This window comes from Phoca vitulina, unplaced genomic scaffold, assembly GCF_004348235.1.
Source record: "Phoca vitulina isolate PV1807 unplaced genomic scaffold, GSC_HSeal_1.0 scaffold10, whole genome shotgun sequence".
NCBI classification, from domain to species: Eukaryota; Metazoa; Chordata; class Mammalia; order Carnivora; family Phocidae; genus Phoca; species Phoca vitulina.
Window position 1 is genome coordinate 23926091 of NW_022589713.1, and position 19937 is coordinate 23946027.

General features: G+C 39.8%; 1 protein-coding gene across 5 annotated transcripts in view; it reads right to left on the minus strand.

The window, feature by feature from the left end:
- Positions 1-253: 253 nt before the first annotated feature.
- DNAJC13 (DnaJ heat shock protein family (Hsp40) member C13) overlaps positions 254-19937 on the minus strand; it is a 122391-nt gene continuing 102707 nt past the window's right edge. For 3 of the 5 annotated variants that reach the window (XM_032408699.1, XM_032408702.1, XM_032408698.1), the window contains 8 exons: positions 15528-15697; positions 15335-15377; positions 14814-14987; positions 13075-13254; positions 12633-12773; positions 10726-10869; positions 8214-8313; positions 2118-2224 (listed from right to left, as the gene is read on the minus strand). In XM_032408699.1, coding sequence (XP_032264590.1) covers positions 2118-2224; positions 8214-8313; positions 10726-10869; positions 12633-12773; positions 13075-13254; positions 14814-14987; positions 15335-15377; positions 15528-15697 — 1059 coding nt within the window. Of the gene's footprint in view, positions 2225-3112; positions 3222-8213; positions 8314-10725; positions 10870-12632; positions 12774-13074; positions 13255-14813; positions 14988-15334; positions 15378-15527; positions 15698-19937 lie in introns of all 5 variants that reach the window. The other 2 variants (XR_004300090.1, XM_032408701.1) reach the window with 2 other exon arrangements.

Sequence of the window (19937 nt, forward strand, 5' to 3'; positions counted from 1 at the left end):
AGAAAAAGTGCAAGACCAAACGTTTAGGGATATACGCATGGGTGATAAACTACAAAGAAACACAAGGGAGTGTCGGACAAGTGGTCACTTTTGTTAGGAGGGGCTGTGATTTTGATGGGTGCACATGAAGGGGCTTCTGGAAAGACTGACAAAGTTCTTGACCTAGATGGTAGTTTCAAGGGTGATTTGCCTTATATAATGATTCATTAAACTAACTTGTTCAGTGAGATTTTCTGTATCTGTTTTGGTTTACAATATAAAATATTTAAAAACAAAACAAAAACCCCCTCAGTTTTCCTAGTTACATATACCTGCTGGAGACTGCTGCTGTGATCATGGCTCAGAACACAGACTTTGGTGTCAGGTCTAAGTAGTTTGGATTTCTTACCCTGTTACTTACTGTGTGACTTTTGCTAAGTTGCTTTGCCTCTCTGAGCCCATGTTCTTCACCTAGAAGATGAAAATTTTATCAGTATCAAGCCCATAGGCTTGCTCTGAGGATTAAATGAGGCTATGTATGTATAAGTTTATACGATGTTTGGCATCCAGGCAATGTTCAATAAAGATGAGCTATTACTGTTATTCAAGTATCAATGATTGTAGATTAAACAGCCTTTTAAATATCATAAATACAATATTTATGTCCTCATAGTATTTAAAGGAAGTATATTGATTTGCACTCTCCTAAAACACCTACTCCTAAATTAGCTGTTATAATCTCTTTTAATGAACATATTTTTAGGACAAGTATCATCTGGAAAGTAAAAGCAGTTATATATTAAAATACTTACACGGGCATATTATTCCAAAATCTTTGAGAGATGATGCAAAATTCTGAATTAGTGATTCCATTCCATTCTAGCTCTGTTTACACATCAACTGTGGAATAAACTTGGTTCTTGCTTTCAAAGGCAATGTGAAGGTTTGGGTATTTCCTCATTCTTTAAGAAATGTTTGTATTCTTTACATGTTTATATTTTCTTGCAGTTTGTGATCATACTAGGAGACCTACATGTTGAGATCTGTGTTATTTAAAATCTGTTCTCACTCTAAATTTCCCTCCTCTTAAAAATACTGGAATTAATGTGTCTCACACATTAGAGTATTAATATATTGGCTGGCCCACTCCTGAATTACTTAAGAGAAAATAAATGAAATGCTATGTTTCTGGAAATTAAGATGTGGCTGAAATATTAACAAAGGACATTAGGAATGATCAGATATGTCAACGTAGTTGTCTGTACAAGGAGCAGTGAATGTAAGGGAAGTCTGTGTTTATTCCTACTACCAAATCTGTCTTAGGAACAGACAGGAGGTCTTCCATGGGAAAAATTAAATTAGAACAAATATATCTCATTAACAAAGCAGTCAATTCCCTTTATTTTTAAAATTTTATGTACACATATGAATGATCTGTATAATGTACATTCAATATAGAAAGCTTTATATATCTGATAATGTATAGAACATTTCACAATTACACTAATCTCTTACATAACATCTTGACATCCGTTTTTAAATTTTTAAATTTTTTTGCACAAGCTCCTTTTTCATTCAATTTGGTAAAGCCAGTTATACATACCGACGTGTACTGTGAGCTCTCAGAAGGTTAATGATTGAGGAGAGGATACCAGGGAACAGGCGCAAGGACAAAACCTAATAGTGTCTGACGGTGGAGGAGGACAGCCATGTGGACTCGATGCAGGAGAGGAAAAGACCCTTTTCCGGGGATAAGTGACTTTTAGTCCAATTTCTGTAGATTGCAGTTCAACCCCAGAGTCACACTAGTTCAAAAAAACATTATAAAAACTAGGAAGAAAGTTTTGTCTTGATTCACAGTCTTGTAAACAGATATAAAGAAACAGAATGTGCTTACATACATCAAGAAAAAAAAATTCTTGTGTACCCACTTAGGTTGATCCACAGAGTGCTTTCTCACAATGTGATACAATTAGAATCACTGACTTTTTTTCCTAAATAAAAATATTTGTATAGAAAAAGGAATAATACTGTCATGAAACCAGGAGAAAGGCAGTAAGAGTTTGCTTCAACGTATCAGCTGGAGGAATGTGGACCGGGCACTGGCCTTTCAGCATTTACTGTCTCTCACAAATGTGTCAAGTCTGATAGCCAAGGTCGCCTGCCTCGTGGTCTACGGGAGGCGGCAGGTTAGACATGACTGACGAGGATGTCCCTGCAGTAAGGTAGCCGGCAACTCCAGGTCCTGCAAGAGAGAAAGGAAAACACACACCTTCTAGAGAGCAGAGCCACGGGAAAACATGGACCTTTCTAAAAACGTCAGAAGCTAGTCAAGGACCTTATCACATCTTAACTCACAGCTACACAGGGCCATTTGCAAGGTATGGCTTTACTAGATGACAAAGTTAAAAATTATTTCAAAATTGAGGCTGGACAGTCACACTGGTGTGGAAACGGGAAACTGTCCCTTCTCAATTCTGGGACTTTAATGTTTCAAAAAATCCTGGGCACTAAAGGATAGCTATGTCAAATGGGAAAGAAATAAAAAAGGGGGGGGAACAAGTAGAGGAAAGAAACTCTATACTCAGTCAGCCCATCCAAAAGTTATACTTGATGAAATGCCCAAGAAAAACACTTTGTCAACATTCAAGGTAACCAACTTTCATTTGGTGCAAAGAAATGCTATCATAACAAGTAACACCAAATGAACAGGGCTGCTACACCAACATCTCTAAAAAAAGGAAAGCTCTGGACATCTGTCATAGGTCAAAATAATAATGCTAGGGGAAAAGATATCAGTATTTTTGTTTTCTAGGTCTTCCTTGATTCTAACCATCTCCAGTGCATGGAAATGCTACGTATGCCAGCATTTATCAAGATGTGTCCTATGAGCATTCTCTATAATGGCTTTAGCCCTCCAGTTTATCTTAAACATTGCAGAGACAATTACATCCCAGAAGCACTGCACAAACCGTACAGAGTACTTGCGAGAGACATTGTAGCGTAATACCACCAACTGAGCAATACTTTTAGCTGAAACCGTAGGAAATAAGGCAAACGGCTAAGGAACATCAGAGGGTTAGAACTAGAAAGGCAGTGGAAGCGGCATGCATTTAGCAAAATGGTTCTCTACCTGCTTCAGAGAGCTACACAGAAGTTAGCAAGCTGCCTGGCAGAGCGGATCTAAAGCCCGCTCCTGAGGTGAAGGGGGCTGCTGCCAGTTAGAAGGGAAGGAGAGATACCTGAGGGGAAAAAAGAAATATAAGCAGCAAGGGAAGTTAAAAGGAAGTGCAAACAGCAGAGCAGTTTGATGAAGGCTAAGGCATAACAGGGACTAATGCAGGACAACAGGGGCACAATTCAGATTCATCTTGTTCACCTTACAAGCACTTGTACCGAGGATGTGGAATGGCTCGCATCCCTGAGCAAACACTGCATCTAGCATGTGATTACACAGCCAGAGACAATTCAGCCTGCGTCAGCTGTCACATGCCAACCAGAGGGCCGAGGCACTCGGAACCCTGAACTAATAAAATGTGGAAAAGGGATTTTCCCTTTTTAAGAAACTGTAAGGCCCGCATCTGTCACCTCCTGCCTCCTGCCCATCAGGGTGCCAGGCCGTCCCCAGACTGCCCAGGAGAAGACCACTGGGGCAACCCACCCCCTCTAACGGGGCAGTGCAGAGCTACAGCGCCCGCTGTTACCGTCACTTCGCACTGACCTATCACTCTTTGAACCTTAGGCAGCAGCAAGATTACCACAGAACTATTACGTAGGTCTCACCAAAGATAGAAGCCTGAAGAATAGAGCCCCAAACACCCTGGATCGGTAAAGTTCCCAAGCACTTCCAACTGTGGACTCAACTTGGTTCACGTCAAATGAGTAGATTACGAGACCAAATCATGAATGCTACATAGAAAATAGACTAAGGCTACTGTTCTCAAACTGTGTGCTGAGGCACCCTGGGACAAATTCACAGGGGTGCTGCTAGATATTTTAAATTGGAGAGAAACACAGCAACATTTATTGGACATCACACAACCACTTCCAAGTTGTTTGGACCTAATACTTAAACTTAACCATTGGGTTATTTCTTTTGGCCTAAGGGTAGATTGAAAAAAAAAAAAAATCACAAAGATATTAAGGGCACCATGAATTGAGAAAGTTTGGGAACCTCTGGGCTAAAATTAAATTGTGAAATGATGGGCCTAGAAGGATCATCCACAAGAAACCAAATTCTAGCCCCACCATTTGCTGCTTTAGGAAGGGCAAACCAATTCCTGGACATTTCTGTACATAAAGTCTGAAATGCTCTTTCCCTCACACCTCTGCCCTCTCCTTTAGACCACGTCTGGTTTCCAGGGGCCAGAAGGTACGGTCTAGTCATTAGGATGGGACAGAGCAGTTGTGTTCTCCAGAGAAAGATGGGAGGACAGAGTAGGGGCTGCCAGAAATGCGGCAGGCGGCAACATTGTGCCAGGCTGCTAGACTTAAGAACGAGAAAAGATGGACAATTAACGAAGAATCCCACAAAATGGAACTGGCTGCAGTTACGGAGTAGTGGAAAGAGCATGGGCTTTGGTAAAAATGAACATGGGCTTCTCAGCAGGGAAATAACAAGGAGGAAGCTCTGCCTTAGCCGTCAGTGACCTATGATAAACTGACGACCTTAGGGAATCTCTCCTAACGTCGCTCACACTGCGTAGTCTTGGGACAGGTGTAAAAAGAAGAACACAAGGTAAAAAAAAAAGAAACCCCGACTCTGTAAAGAACTGACAGACTGGTTTGAGGAGAGACCCAAGAACTGCACCCTCTCTCCCTTTAATGACCTTAGGAAGCCAAGTGAACTACTCCACATGCCTCTAGTTAAATATAATATAAATATATACAGGTGTGTGTGTGCATGTATAAAGCTCTTCAACTCCAATTCCAATTAAATATAAATATATGTGTGTACATGTCTTGTGTATGTATACAAAGTTCTTCATCTTCATTTCCGACTTCTACAAGCATGTTTACCTTGGTCTGCTTCTCTTCCTTTCCCTGTTGTTCCTTCCTTCCCTATTCTGATTTTATGAGTGAGGTAAATTGAGGATTTTCACTACTAAAATTATTTTTATAGGGCCTTGAGCTTGTCAGTACCCAGCTCTTCTAGAACCTAATAAATAGCTAAGTAACAGGGCCCACAAGCAACCACAGCTTTTCTGCATCATGGGTAAAATCTCACTGAGACACTTTCAGATTAAGTGTTAATCATAAAACAAAATAAGTATGCCAGGCTAGAGAGCCTATGGAACCAGGCGGTCTCATCTCAATTCATCAACAATGAGTAATCCTGCCTAGGACACTTTATTTATAACCCCAATCCTGAGCGTGTGACTGAATGGTATCTGCTCAGCAGCCAGGGTGAAGAAAAGTCATTCATAAATGATTTTTTTTCTTCTTATCCTACTTTGAAATAGTCATTAACTTTCGTTTATCTTTTCCCATCTCCTGCACAAAATCCACTTACTTGCCAAACTCACCCACAGGTATTTTAGAAAAAGGGCTAGTGAAGTGTGTTCTCATAGTGCCTTACTTCATTTGCACACTGATTAGAGAGGGGCTGGCCACCATGAGAATCCTCTCAAGACTGAGGGTAGGGTGGGGTAAATCCTAATCAATTAAAGTTCCAACTCAACACACCACTGTATACATTCCACGGAGTTATACATGCGATTTTACCATTATTAAAAGAACTTGTCCCTTTAGCAAACACATGACACACAATACAAAGCACCCATGGAAAAGCTCAAACACAGGAAGAAAACATTTGGCAATCTAAACAATGAGTAGACAACAATTCAAGTGGTAGTGCTCTGACTCTTTAAACAGTCCTTTCAAAAAAGTCTAGAACTGATGGGAAAATTTTTTTCAAACATCTCTCCAAAACAATATCCCAGATTGGTGATGTGCTAAGAACTGGGACAATTTGGGGGCCAACACAGTTCAGAGCTATTCCAGACTGTCCCGTGTGGATGGCAGGCTTCAGGAGGGCCTTCGGAATGGCCACAGTAACACCAGTCCATTTCCGAGTTGGGATTTATACCTTTGCCCCTTTGACCGGCTTTATACAGAACCTGCTGCCCCTTGAGTGGGCCCAAAGGAGGATGTGAAAAAATTTGTGACCCCAGTTTTTCTTCCTCCCCAATCCTCTTACCTCCATACAGCTCATCATAGCTCTTCTCACACCTTACTCAGAAGCCACCCCAGGGATCCAAATAGAAGGAAAGGCACAGATAGGAATCTTTTTAATCCCTGTACTTTTTTTCTCTAGTTTTAGCAAATTTGATGGGGTGAGGATCAAAAGATTTCTAAAGGAAACCTAGGTCCCTGAAGATAAATCCCTATCTCTTCCGTATTCTAACCGCAGACCTTTTGGCCCACATCCTGTTAGTAAGTCAAGTACCATCTCAAGTCTTTTACTCTATTAAGTCAAGTCAATGAACACTAAGTACAACGGAGATCACAACAAATTAGAAGAGGTCTCCCCAGGGGCGCCTGGGTGGCTTAGTCGGTTAATTGTCTGCCTTCGGCTCAGGTCATGATCCCAGGGTCCTGGGATCGAGCGCCGCATCGGGCTCCCTGCTCAGTGGGAGCCTGCTTCTCCCTCTCCCTCTGCCTGCTGCTCTGCCTACTTGTGCTCTTTACCTCTCTGTCAAATAAATAAATAAAATCTTAAAAAAAAAAAAAAAAAAAGAGGTCTCCCTGTAGGGAAGCTTATAATCTACATCTTATTATTCTTCAGGGCCAAACTTTAAATGAGTAGTTATTTTTAGCTGGAAAAAAAATAAGGCAGATTTTCCGGTCACAACATCCTTAGATACAAAGTAATGAATGTAATGCCACAAAGAGGTGGTATTATGTAAACTTCTGGGAAAAGAGTCTAAAGAGATAAAGTTTTTAGTGTGCCTGTTAGAGAACATACTCTTACTTAGAAGCTACAACTTTACTTCAAATTTGAAAGAGAGATAGGAGATAAAGACTATTTTCTAGGTATTTCTCTCCATAGAAATCACAGGACAGGGAATGGAAAAGTTAGAAGTGAGACCTACGACACTGCTCTTCACTCATGTACACCCAGGGCTGGCAATCAAAGCACCGTGTGTTTATAAATGTTAGGGCTCTGCTTATACATTTTAGTGGATTCAAATGAAAGTGGTCATAGTGAAGAAAAAAGCAGTAGTGTCACAATTGAGACTAAAATTAAAAACAAGCAAAATGTTTTCTAAAGTTGCCACTTTTAAATACTCAAGATTTAGTCTTCCTGATTTATAAACTTCTATACTAGTGATCAGGATTACTAAAACAATCACACTGGCATGCAAACCAGTGGGTACTATTTTTTTTCCTCTCAGTTGGTACCCACATCCTCTCTGGTTAGAGGAGGATGCAGAGCTGACTTTATATATATATATATATATATACACACACTATACACAAGCAGATAGCAAAAACCACCTATTATTCTTAAGGTTAATTTCAAACTGAAAACTTTTATACCAGAGACTATATTTCATCTTCGGATATAGCAATAAAATGGTATGATTTTCTTTTTAAACAGAAGCCAGTATGAAAACAAATATTCCAAAATTGTTATGCAATTAGTGTGTCAAATGGACAAATGTCCTGAACTTCAAAAATGTTATGATCTTTTGATCCTTACACAATAAAATGTCTTTTCCTTTATGGTACCCACATATTTCTTCCCTTGAGAGGACAAACTGTAAATATTTTGTAAAACTACAGGATCATCACTAGAAACTTAGAAGGAAAATATTTCACAGATGAATGTACATATTTGGAGTTTCAAACTGTTACTCTGGCAGAAATGGAACGATGCTACCACGTTTCTGATACTGATACTTGTGAGTAGATATTTCTCTATACTTTTTACATGCTCAAGATAAACATTTTAATATCATGCTCCAAATGTAACCTATGACACCATGAATTAATTGGGTTACAACTGACCAAGGTCCACGTTTCAGTCAGCACACATTCAACACAACAGCAGTTGACATCTGTCCAGGGCTAACCCCAGAGGTCCACCGCATGCCCGCAGCATCCCCAAGACAGGTGGCTAGCAGCCTAGGAAGAAACTCTAAGTGCTATATTCAGTCTAGTCAGGATAAAAGGAAAGTTCAAGTGGCTCTGGCCCTATGTCTTAGAGTAACCAATTAGGTGCGGTTTACCTGTGAGGTATCCTGCTGTTTGTGACTCAGAAATAAACAAATCATGTTTCTGATCTTTGAAGGCACTCCAGACTGAAGAACGAGACAAGATTTCATTCACCTAGGGAAGTAAAGCAAACTCTTTGAGCACAAATTAATAAGGACTGGGTATTGGAAAATAGAACTAAAGAGAAAAAGCAAACTTCCAAGACAAAAGGAAGAAGGTCAGCTGAGGAAAGATCCAAAGATGGAGCGAGACCTAGCATTCATCACCCCATACCAGGTACTGAGAGAGGCACATCTCCTTAAACCAGACCCAAAGAAGTCCCTAAGAAGTCAAGCTTCCCTCTAGAGTTGGACGCGGGTATTTGAACCTATAATTTACTGGCTTGTTTGTAAGTTGGGCAGGAAGATTTTCTTGTGATACTAAAAACTGGCTGAGAGTGTGTCATGAGCTCATGAAGTATTCCCAAGGAAGGGGTCTGGAGAGAAGATGCTACAAACTCAAACTAAAACTTAAAGCAGTCTTTCAAATTATGGGTTGTGACCTGTTAGAAGTTTATGAAATCGATTAAGAGGATTGTGATCAGCATGCTTGAGGTTAACAGTTTAATACAGAAAGCACCAGAGTATCACATGTAAAATGGGTAAATACTGATCTGTGATGTATGTATGTATATATATGAGTATAAAATGTGTGTGTAGAGTGTAATGGACTAAGATGAAGGACGTATTTCTGTGTGATACATATTAAAAAACTCAGAGGCTGTCTTTTGCATATTAACATTCAGACCAAATATTTATTGGGTACCTCCCTCCTTATGTGGAGGCACAATGGACACAAAGAGGAGAAAGACAGCCTGTCTCTGAAGTGCTTATAGCCTAGTCCTAGTGGGGGAGACAGACAGCGCCAGATAATTTGGTGGCAGGCAACAGAGTAGAGATACACACAGGGCCATGCGAGTCCAAGAGACTCCGTCTCGAGCTTGGAGGCACCACTGGAAGTAATTACTTGTGAAGGTGGTGGAGGAGCTGCTATTTTGAAAATTATCACACCTGTTTCCTCCCCTTGAGACTGGAAGATGGGTGTCAGGGTTACTTGGCTAATTTCATCACAGAAATCCTGAGGCAGGTCGAGGGTAAGACAGCTGCCTGTACGTGGTACGCAGGAGTGCCTCTGCTTGGCAAGTTCAGAACGCCCACAGGAAAAAAACCCCAAATACTTCTAAACATATAGCTGATGACTAGAGCAAGATATGTGGCCTCTCTTCTTTAATATTATTTTAAAATGTTCAAATGGTGATACGGATAGAATGGACAATGGCATAACAAATGTTTCTTTAGTGAGACTCTACACAAACACAGTGGAATCACTAAAAGACAATTTAAAACCTATGAAAGAACATTAGTAGGGAGTAACAGTCCAAATGTCTGGGGCGCCTGGGTGGCTCAGTCGTTAAGCGTCTGCCTTCAGCTCAGGTCATGATCCCAGGGTCCTGGGATCGAGCCCCACATCGGGTTCCTTGCTCAGCAGGGAGCCTGCTTCTCCCTCTCCCTCTGCCTGCCGTTCCCCCATGCCTATGCTCTCGCTCTCTGACAAATAAATAAAATCTTAAAAAAAAAAAAAACACCAAATGTCTATCACCAGATGAATGGATAAACGAATTGTGGCATATACATATAGGAATATTTCAGCCATAAAAAGGAATGAAGCATTGATACATGCTATTAACATGATGAACCTTGAAAACATGCTAAATGACAGACACCAGACACAAAAGGTCATATACTATATGGTTCCATTTATACGAAATATCCAGAATAGGTGAATTCATAGGAAACAAAGTGGTGCTCGCCAGAGGCTGGGGGGAGGGAGAAATGGGAAGGAACTGCTTAATGGGTATAGAGGTTCCTTTTGGGGTGATAAAACGTTTTAGAACTAGATAGGGTGGTGGTGGCACAACACTGTTAATACGCAAAACACAAATTAATTGTTCACTTTAAAATGGTTAATCTCATGTTGTGTAAATTTCACCTGAATTTAAAAAAAAAACAGAGCAAGAGAGCATTAGTAGATAATGCTGGATGATAACACTGAATGAGGAACTCCTCAGAAGCAACAGTAAGAATGAAGCCAAAGAGGAAAATTAAATTACTGGGCCAGCTGGAAGTCAGCATATGCATGCGACTGACACAGTATTAACAAAGAAAGAGGATAAAACTAAAATGGCATTCGGAAATGGCATTAAGGGATTAATGAATGTGGTTATCACTACCCAGCAATAAATCCTAGAACTAAACATTAACCTTAACCAGCACTAAATGCTCAATATTCTTCTATGCTAAAGAATTCCAGCATTTTTCTTCTTGAAATGTACAACATGCTATCAGTATTCAAAAAAAGACCCCCCCCCCCCAAGTGACTATTTGAGTCTATGAGGAGAGGTGCAAAGATCATCCATGGCCAAGACCCTTGGCTCGGCGACTACCCCACTGTACCCAGCAAATTGAAGTCAGCCCTGTGCAGACTCACCTGTTCTCCATGCTGCAGGCTTCGAGTCATGGCCTTGAGAGCTTTAACAATCTGAGCCTTAGTGGCTGCTGGGCTGTCGAGATTTTCAAGGCCAATGCCTTCGAGTAATTTTAAGAGGTATGGGACCAAATCTACTTTCAGGGCCTAAAAGAAAATATTAAACATATATAAATATGCTGAAAAAAATTCACTGAAGAAACAATTTCACCCCAGAACCATACCTGGAAGAAGACAAACTCCTTTCTTTCATTTTAATGCAGATAAAGATTTCTTTTATAGATCTAATGATAATGACACTCTTACTTAATGGGATTTTATTCCATGCCATTCAACTGTTCTAAATGCTGCAGACTGATCATTTTACTTAATCCCCACAACATGTAATGACACAGGCACTATGGTTACTACTGATGGAAAAATCATCACCTAGAGGGTAAAACCTGATAGTCACAGACAGTGATGGAATCTGTATGTAGGCCCACAAAGTGCTGAACAGGACCTTTAGCCACTATACTGGGCTGCTGCTTCTAATCACAACCACACAAATGGGCACAAAATTTGAAGTATCTTAGTATTTTTTTTCATGTCTTCTTAAAACATCAACCTTTGCATTCACCACACATTTCCCATCAGCCTAATAAAAGTTAGATAATACTCAGGTATCACACAATTTTCACTACCCACCCTGAAGCTCAAAGGGAAGAGGTGGAAGTAACTAACATTTAGTGAGTGTACCTCCCTTTATAGATACCATTCTCCTAACAACCCCGTGAGGAATCAGAACTATTCCACAGATGAGGAATCTGAATGTTGTTAAGTTTATGTGTCATGCCTGAGGTCACAGGGCCATCAAGTGGTAGTACTAGCTCAAGTTCTTTCCAATGCAACAACCCCCTCCAAGCCAATTTTAAGTTTGAACTTCAGAGCATCCGGTTACTTCTTTGAGAGGTACCCAGTACTTCTAACCTGCCTAAATGAGGGGCAAGTGGTGGGTGGGGATAGAGAATGGGAGAGGAACAGGGGCCAGGTGAATTGGAGGGCCAGATATAAAGATGCAGGGCCTTGTACTGAGGCTAAGGATGTCAACTGTCACTTTGTCATCTGGCGGTAATGGAAACCAATGAAAAGTTCTTAAGATGAACAGTGACCCAGTTATATTTAAGAGTTGTATTTTAGAAAGATCACTTTTGCAATGGTTTTTGTTCCTTTAGGGTCTGTCTACTCTACATTGGTATCCACCAAGTCCTATTTACATTAGGTGGGAGGGTAGTCTCTTTGAAAAAGACAGTATCTTGGCATATTTCTTAAACATGACTTAAGAAATGAAGGCATCAATAAACAGAGTGAGTCTTTCCAAAGAGCAGGAAGTGAATTTTACAAAGCAAGCTAAGAATAAATGCTTAGCAGAAAACCAAAATTTAAAATTTAAACATCACAAAAGTACTTTGAAATTATTATTTTTTTTGAAAGAGAGCACAGGAACAAGAGGGCTGGGAGAGGCAGAGGGAGAGAGGGAGACAGAGATCTCAAGCAGGCTCCACACTCAGCACAAAGCCCGACACGGGGTTCAGTCTCACCACCCTGAGATCATGACCTGAGCCAAAATCATGAGTTGGACGCTTAACCGACTGAACCACCCAGGCGCCCTGAAGTTGGTAAGATTTTTGACAGTTGGTCCACCTTTATCAGTGTGTGTATGAATGTACGTATATGTGTGTATATATAACATATACACATATATATGTATGTGCCTGTGTATGTGTGTATAAAATATAAAATCATGCATGCACAAACCCACAAGTTATCTCCCTATTAAACCTAAGTCAGAGAAACCAAATCAGTGCTAAATCTATTCACTTGGCATGTTTGTTTTCCTAAAATAGTACTGAATCTAGAAAGTCACTTACTTGTGCCACTAATTCACTCTGCTCCTTCTGAAACATTCGATTAATTGCTTCACAGGCTAGACCGACAGTATCTGGTCGCTTTTTCATTCCATTCATCAGTGGGCCAATGGTATCTAAAGATGCCATGGCTCGAACACACAGCTAAGTGCCCCCCCCCACAAAAAAAAAGAACGTTATTTGTAGAACAGCAGTATTTCATTCAGCACAATACAAAAAATATATGAAAAACCTCCATTCAGCTCAAGTTTAATAATGAATTCAAATTCAGTCTCCTATTAATTATATCATTTGAACTAGTTTAAGAGTTGTTACAATACTGTTGGTTCATATGCAGAAAGGCACATGGTAGGGAGGGGATTTATACTGCAATGTGCATTAATCAGGAAGAGGGGAGCATAAATAAATTCCAGAATTATAAGCTACTAAATGCATTCATAAATACCTCATTTTCAGACAGGGCATGGATAACGCGGATGGCACTCTTAGGAATGGCATTGTTCCTATGATTCATTGCTTGGATCACTTTGGGGAGGTGGCCCAATGGTGGGACCTGGTCAGCCAGCTGAGGCTGTGCATTGAAGAGACATACTGTGGCCATTGTCAAAGTTTCCAGAGTTTCTCCCTGGAGGGTGTAAAACAAACCAACTAACTATAAAATACTGACAAAGTAAGTCCTAAACATCCCTGGAAATTATTTGATATTCTATCCTAGAGATCTATAAATTCTAAGCGCTGATTTTTGAAAATTGATTCACAAATCCTAAGAAAACAACAAACTTCCCATCTTGAAAAAAGGCATGAATTCCAAGGACTTTAAGAATGTCATGTCCTAATCTAAGCAGCCTCTCATTGGGTCATGTCATATCTCATTTCTGTTGCAGGTTTAAGAGATCATCTCCCAAAAGATATTACTAGAAAGTTTTAGTCAATGTTATAGAAACATGAGTATCAGGGAACATCACTAGTTCAGGAGAATGCAGAAATCATGAAATGTGTTTCCCAGTTCTATTAAAAATCCTACTGAACAGGTCTGGCTGCCATAAGGCACTTTCCGTTGTGGATGGCAAAGACCCGTAACTTATACCATTATATGCAGACATACACAACCACAGCATCTTAAATGAACGTGGAAATTGGAATGAGCCCACAAAGAACGGTGATATGAGGAAATATTGTGGGGTTTTTTTTTTCCCCTAAGTTTCTGCTTTTTGATCATTTCATTTTTTTTAAGGAAACTATGTATATAGTAAAAATCCTAGTAAAGAGAAAACATGATGGGGGGAAAGTGACACATGCAAATATCTGGTAAACTAATAATTTTTTTTCTGAAGTTCTGCTAAGCTAATGATAGTAACCAGTAATTTCTAGGTACCTGACATGTGCCAGACATTATGCTAAGGACCCTCTATAGATCAAAACTCATTAAAACCTCAGCCTTAGGGACAGGAGCTGTGATCCATCTATAAATGAGGCAGAGCCACGAAGTAGTGCTCAAGGTCAGAGTTAGTCAGTTCTGGAGCTGGTGCTGGGGTCCAGGACCATCTAATAACACAGCCTGGGCTCTTTATCACCTTCCCCCATAGCCAGCCTGTTTAATATAACAACAGTCATGTACCTCAATTATTTTTAATCTAAAGGTTTAAATAACAGAACCTTATGTACTACCAGGATTTGACTCAGCAAATGAAGACCAAGGCTACTTTCTCACTCCTGCTTCCCTAGTAGCTTTTGGCTTTGAACACAGGTTCTAGGTTCACTCATATAGTTACTACTCTCCTGTCAACTTTTTTCATGAGGGTCATCCCAGTCATATATGGAAAGCTGAGTGAAGAACACACTTCCAGGGGAACACTGAACATTTAGGTTTCTCCTTAAAATTATGTAGTCATTGGAAATGGGGTGGCAAAAACCTTCTTTTAGAGCCTCTGTAGTTGTTAGAAATAGCGTTCTGTAAATAGACATCTCCAACTTTGGTTCAGAAATAACTCTTTGGCTAACGAGTTTCACTTTCGAAATGCCCCAAAAAAGATGTATACGTATATTTGAATTTAAATGTGGCCGCTATATTGAAAGAGATAGCCAATTCTTAATGTATGGTCAATGAGGATGGTGTTTTAACAGAAACACCATCAGTATATTTAGCAAACTATTTGAAATGTTTTGCTGCTGGCTGAAGCTTACATGTGGATTGTTCTTCTCCAGGAACTCAGTTAATTTTTCTAATAGTGCAATAAGAAATTCTCTGGGCTTCCTTAGAACCCATGCTGGTTGTGCAATAAAGATTCTCAAGAAAACTCCTCCAACAGCAAGTTCACCCTCTGCTTCTCCAAACACCACAGCAAAATCGTCAGGCAACTTTAAAGAAAGAAAGAATCATAGTCAAGTCACTTAGTCATTAGTCCTACATGACACAAAAAATGCAAATCCCATTAATGGTTATTAATATAATCAAATTATAATTACCATAAGTTTTATTTCCCTTAATAAAATTCAAAAAAGGTGCTTTGATTGGTTACTTAAAAAGTGAATATCCCTATTTTTAAATTTAAAACCTTGTTTTCCAGGGGAATATTTAAATGTCTTAATGACGAAATATCTAATAGTCATTAAACTGACTCAGTAGGAATTAAAAAACAACAACAAATCAACAAAAAATACAGTAAAATGTAAAATTCCTTCCTCTGAATAAAAGTATGTTTTACCTTCCAATTTACATCAGGGTTGTCTCGCTGATTTTTAAAGTGCCTTGGGGGGAAAAAAAAGGAGGGGGAAATATATCAAATATCAGTCACAAAATACACTTTCATTAACCTTTAGAATAAATATTAAGAGAGGTGATGGAAGATGTGGAAAACATCTGTCCTTTTTGGTGATTTACCCGAATGCTTTACTTACTCTAGCATCATTTCTCTAACTGTTGCAGACACTTTATCTCTGGAGCTGTCATTCCAAATCAACTCGGGATTTTCATGAGTTCCTTCAAAAATATGTACAGCAGCTTCAGGGTTGTCTCTCATGGCATCCATAAAAACGCTTGGCAGAAATTTCATTAATGTAATGCGGACCTATATGAGGGGGTTTGAGAAAGAAAAAAGACCTATTGGACAGCTCAGTGTTTGGTGCTTTGTATTTCTCTAGGATGGAATACTGACGTATTTGTGGTATGGCTGATTTGGGCCTTAACTATTATCCAAACCGCCTGGAGTGGGAGAAGAGATTCAACCTTGGTTTATGCAAAGGTAACTTTAACAAGACTCATATGACCCGCTCTTACGTACCTATCCAGTTTCATTTCTTCTCTCTTCTTCAAATTTAAGACCCCTGAAGAAATTCAATATTGCTGATGTATATACTGTCCAGAGCACACCTTGCTAGATCATGCCTTGCACACACTATTTCTTCTTCCCAGAATACCCTTGGTTGGCCTGTCCCTCCAACTCTCCCCCATGCCGCCTGCCCTTGCAAACAAATTTTTCTCAAGGTGCCTTTGTGCCTTTCAAGTGCATTTATTTTGCTATACTATGTTTTATATTATACTGTGCCTTTTTCCAAAAAGGACTTAAAATGCAGCTTTAAAAGTAACACAGGGGTGCCTGGCTGGCTCAGTCAATAGAACATGCAACTCTTGCTCTCGCAGTCGTGAGTTCAAGCCCCATATTGGGTGTAGAGATTACTTAAAACAAGGGGGGGGGGCAGTAAAAATAATGCATCACACACACACACACACTGAAAATTAGTTGGAGGCCTAAAGACAAAGGGAAAATGAAGGTTGGGAAGTTAAGTTTTCTCCTGAGGTCTTCACATGATTTTCTCTCCTTCATATCCCTTGAGCCTGTACTCAAATTTTTTTTTTTTTTTAAGATTTTATTTATTTGAAAGAGAGAGAGAGAGTGAACACAAGCAAGGGGGGAAGGATGGAGGGAGAGGGAGAAGCAGACTCCCCACTGAGCAGGGAGCCCGACACGGGGCTTGACCCTAGGACCCCAAGATCATGACTTGAGCCAAAGGCAGGTGCTTAACTGACTGAGCCACCCAGTTGCCCCTCAGACTTATCTTCTGGAAAGCTTCCCTGACCTAGTCTTTCTCACTCATTGCTTGTATTTTCAGCCCTTGGCATGTAGCAGATAGTCAAAAACTTATTTGAACGAAGAGTAATATAAAGTCAGTACACAAAGGAAACATCAAAAACTTCACATAATTGATGGTGATATACTACAAATTTAGTTCTGAACTTCCTGAGCAGCCAATGAACTAAAGGAAGTTATGTCAGTTACATAATAGACAGCATTCACAAAATAGGAAGTATTTAACTTTTCTTGGTCATGAGAGAATTCAAACAGGAAGTGATCACTCACTAATATCATTAAACATTTAAGTAAAACAATTTATATAATGCAAATTCTTCAGAGTTATGTCCAGGCTACTCAGTTATTCGAGAACAGGAGTTGGTACACCAGGAGCCAAACTTGGCCTGCCACCTGTTTTTGTATACAAAGTTTTATGGAAACACTGCCATGACCATTTACGCAGTTACTGTCTATGGCTGCTTTCCTGTTATGATGGCAGAGCTGAGTATTTGTGAAAAAAATCAGATGACCCAAAAAGGATAAAATATTTACTATATTTTTTCCTTTATAGAAAAAGTTTACTGGTCCCACCCCCATGTCACATCATGTATGAAAATTAACTCAGATGGATCTAGGATGTAAATCCAAGAGCTAAAACTATAAAACTCTAGTAGGAGGACACATAGGCATAGTTCTTTGTAACCTCGGATTAGGCAATGGTTTTTAGATATGAGATAAAAAGCACAAGCTACAACAGCAACAAAAAAACCAGACTGAGCTTCATCAAAATTTAAAAATTTTGTACACTGGGGCACCTGGGTGGCACAGTCAGTTAAGCATCTGACTCTTGGTTTCGGCTCAGGTTGTGATCTCGGAGTCATGAGATCGAGCCCTGTGTCAGGCTCCGTGTTGGGTGAAGAGCCTGCTTGGGGTTTCTCTCTCTCTCCCTCTGCCCCTCCCCCTCACGCTCCCTCTCACAAATAAATAAATCTTAAAAAAAAAAAAAATTTGTGCTTCAAAAGACACCATAAAAAAAATAGAATGACATTCATAGAATGAGAGAAAATATTTACAAATCATGTATTGGATAAGGGACTGGTATCCAAACAATTACAACTCAATAGTAAAAAGATAACCCAATTAAAGAATAAGAAAAAGATGCAAATAGACATTTTTCTTTTAGAAAATGTACAAATGGCCAATAAGCATATGAATAGATACTCAACATCATTAGTCACCAAGGAAATGCAAATCAAAACCATGAGATACCATTTCACACCCACTAGGATGGCTATAATCAAAATAGATTATCTAATAACAAGTGTTAGGCTGTGGAGAAATTAGAACCCTCAGAAACTGCTGGTGGGAATGTAAAATGGTGCAGCCATTTGGGAAAACAGTATGACAATTCCTCAAAACGTTAAATAGTACCCTCTGATCCAGAAATTCTACTCTCACAGAAATAAAATACATATCCACATGAAAACTTGTACACAAATGTTCACAGCTGCACTATTCAGAACAGCCAAAAAGTAGGAACAAGTCCCATGCCCATCAACTGATAAATGGAAAAGCAAATGCAGTGTATCTACACAAGGGAATATTATTTGGCAATAAAAAGAATGAAGTATTGATACTTGCAACAGTATGGAATAACTTTTTTTTTATTAATATTTATTTGACAGAGAGAGAGCGAGAGCAGGAGCACAAGCAGGGGGAGTGGGAGAGGGAGAAGCAGGCTTCCCGCTGAGCAGGAAGCCCGATGCGGGGCTCGATCCCAGGACCCTGGGATCATGACCTGAGCCGAAGGCAGACGCTTAACGACTGAGCCACCCAGGCGCCCTGCAACAGTATGGAATAACCTTGAAAACACGCTAAGTGACAGAACCCAGTCACAGAAGAACACATATTGTATGATTTCATTCATATGAACTGCCCAGAAAAGACAAATCTAGAATGTAAGTTAGTGGTTGCCAGGTGCTAGAAGAGGGGAATAGGGAGTGACCTCTAAAGGGAACAGTTTTTTTCCCTGGATTGATGAAAACTGACAGTGGTTACCCAACCTTTGGATATAATAAAACCACTGAATTGTTCACTTTACATGTGTGAACTGTATGCTATGTCAATTATATCTCAATAAAGCTGTTATCAAAAAAGGGAAAAAAAGTTTACTGATCCCAGTTCTAAAATATCTTCCTGCAAACCATTCAATAAAGGAGCTGGTACTTGTATTGTTCCTATACAAATAATTTAACTGTAAATATATTCACCTTGATAAAATTTGTCCCTCATGTATTTTGAAGGACAAAAATTACTAAAGAGCTCGAAGTCAACTCCAGTACATGTTTAAACAGCTAAAACATTATCTAAATCATGTAATATTGAATATTACAACTATGGGTACCCAACTCTAGCTTTAAGAAAACTCAATATTAAATATCAATATTCATACTTTTATGGGCCCTTTCTATAGACATTCAAATGTACTCTCCCTCATCAACCCTTGTGATGACAGACTGTTAACTTTATTCCCAAAGTAAAATTGTTTCAGGGCCTATGCCACATTCTCAATATCCAGATCTAGAGATGAGACAAGGAAAAAAACCTAAATCCAGATTGTTTTTTTTGTTTTTTCAATTAAAGATTTTATTTATTTATTTGACAGAGAGAGAGAGACAGCGAGAAAGGGAACACAAGCTGGGGGAGTGGGAGAGGGAGAAGCAGGCTTCCCGCCGAGCAGGGAGCCCGATGCGGGGCTCGATCCCAGGACCCCGAGATCATGACCTGAGCTGAAGGCAGACGCTTAACGACTGAGCCACCCAGGCACCCCTCCAGATTGTTTTACTGATGTAAAATCAACTCTGGAAGTGGGGGCTCGGGAAGCCTCTGAGTCCTGACACATTTCTCTGAGGTGCTGCTTCAGGGCTAGCACAGACAATGAATGCTTCAGTGAGCACTACTTCTGCTGAAACTGAGTTAATAATAGGAGACTGACTACACCTGTGTCTGGATGGAATTCTACTTAGAAGTACTGTTTTAACACGTTCCTGGTCTACAAACGGGACTATGTTTCCAAAGAGCATCTGGTCATCTCCAGATTCTGGACGAAAGATCTCCTTGCGGAATGGAGAGGCCGTTACACTCACGTGCCTGTGTGGACTTACTTCCCAAAGTGGTGTATCCTTACTAACAAAGGTGTGGGGTGTGTAAGAACACAGATCACCATCTCCCCTTCACT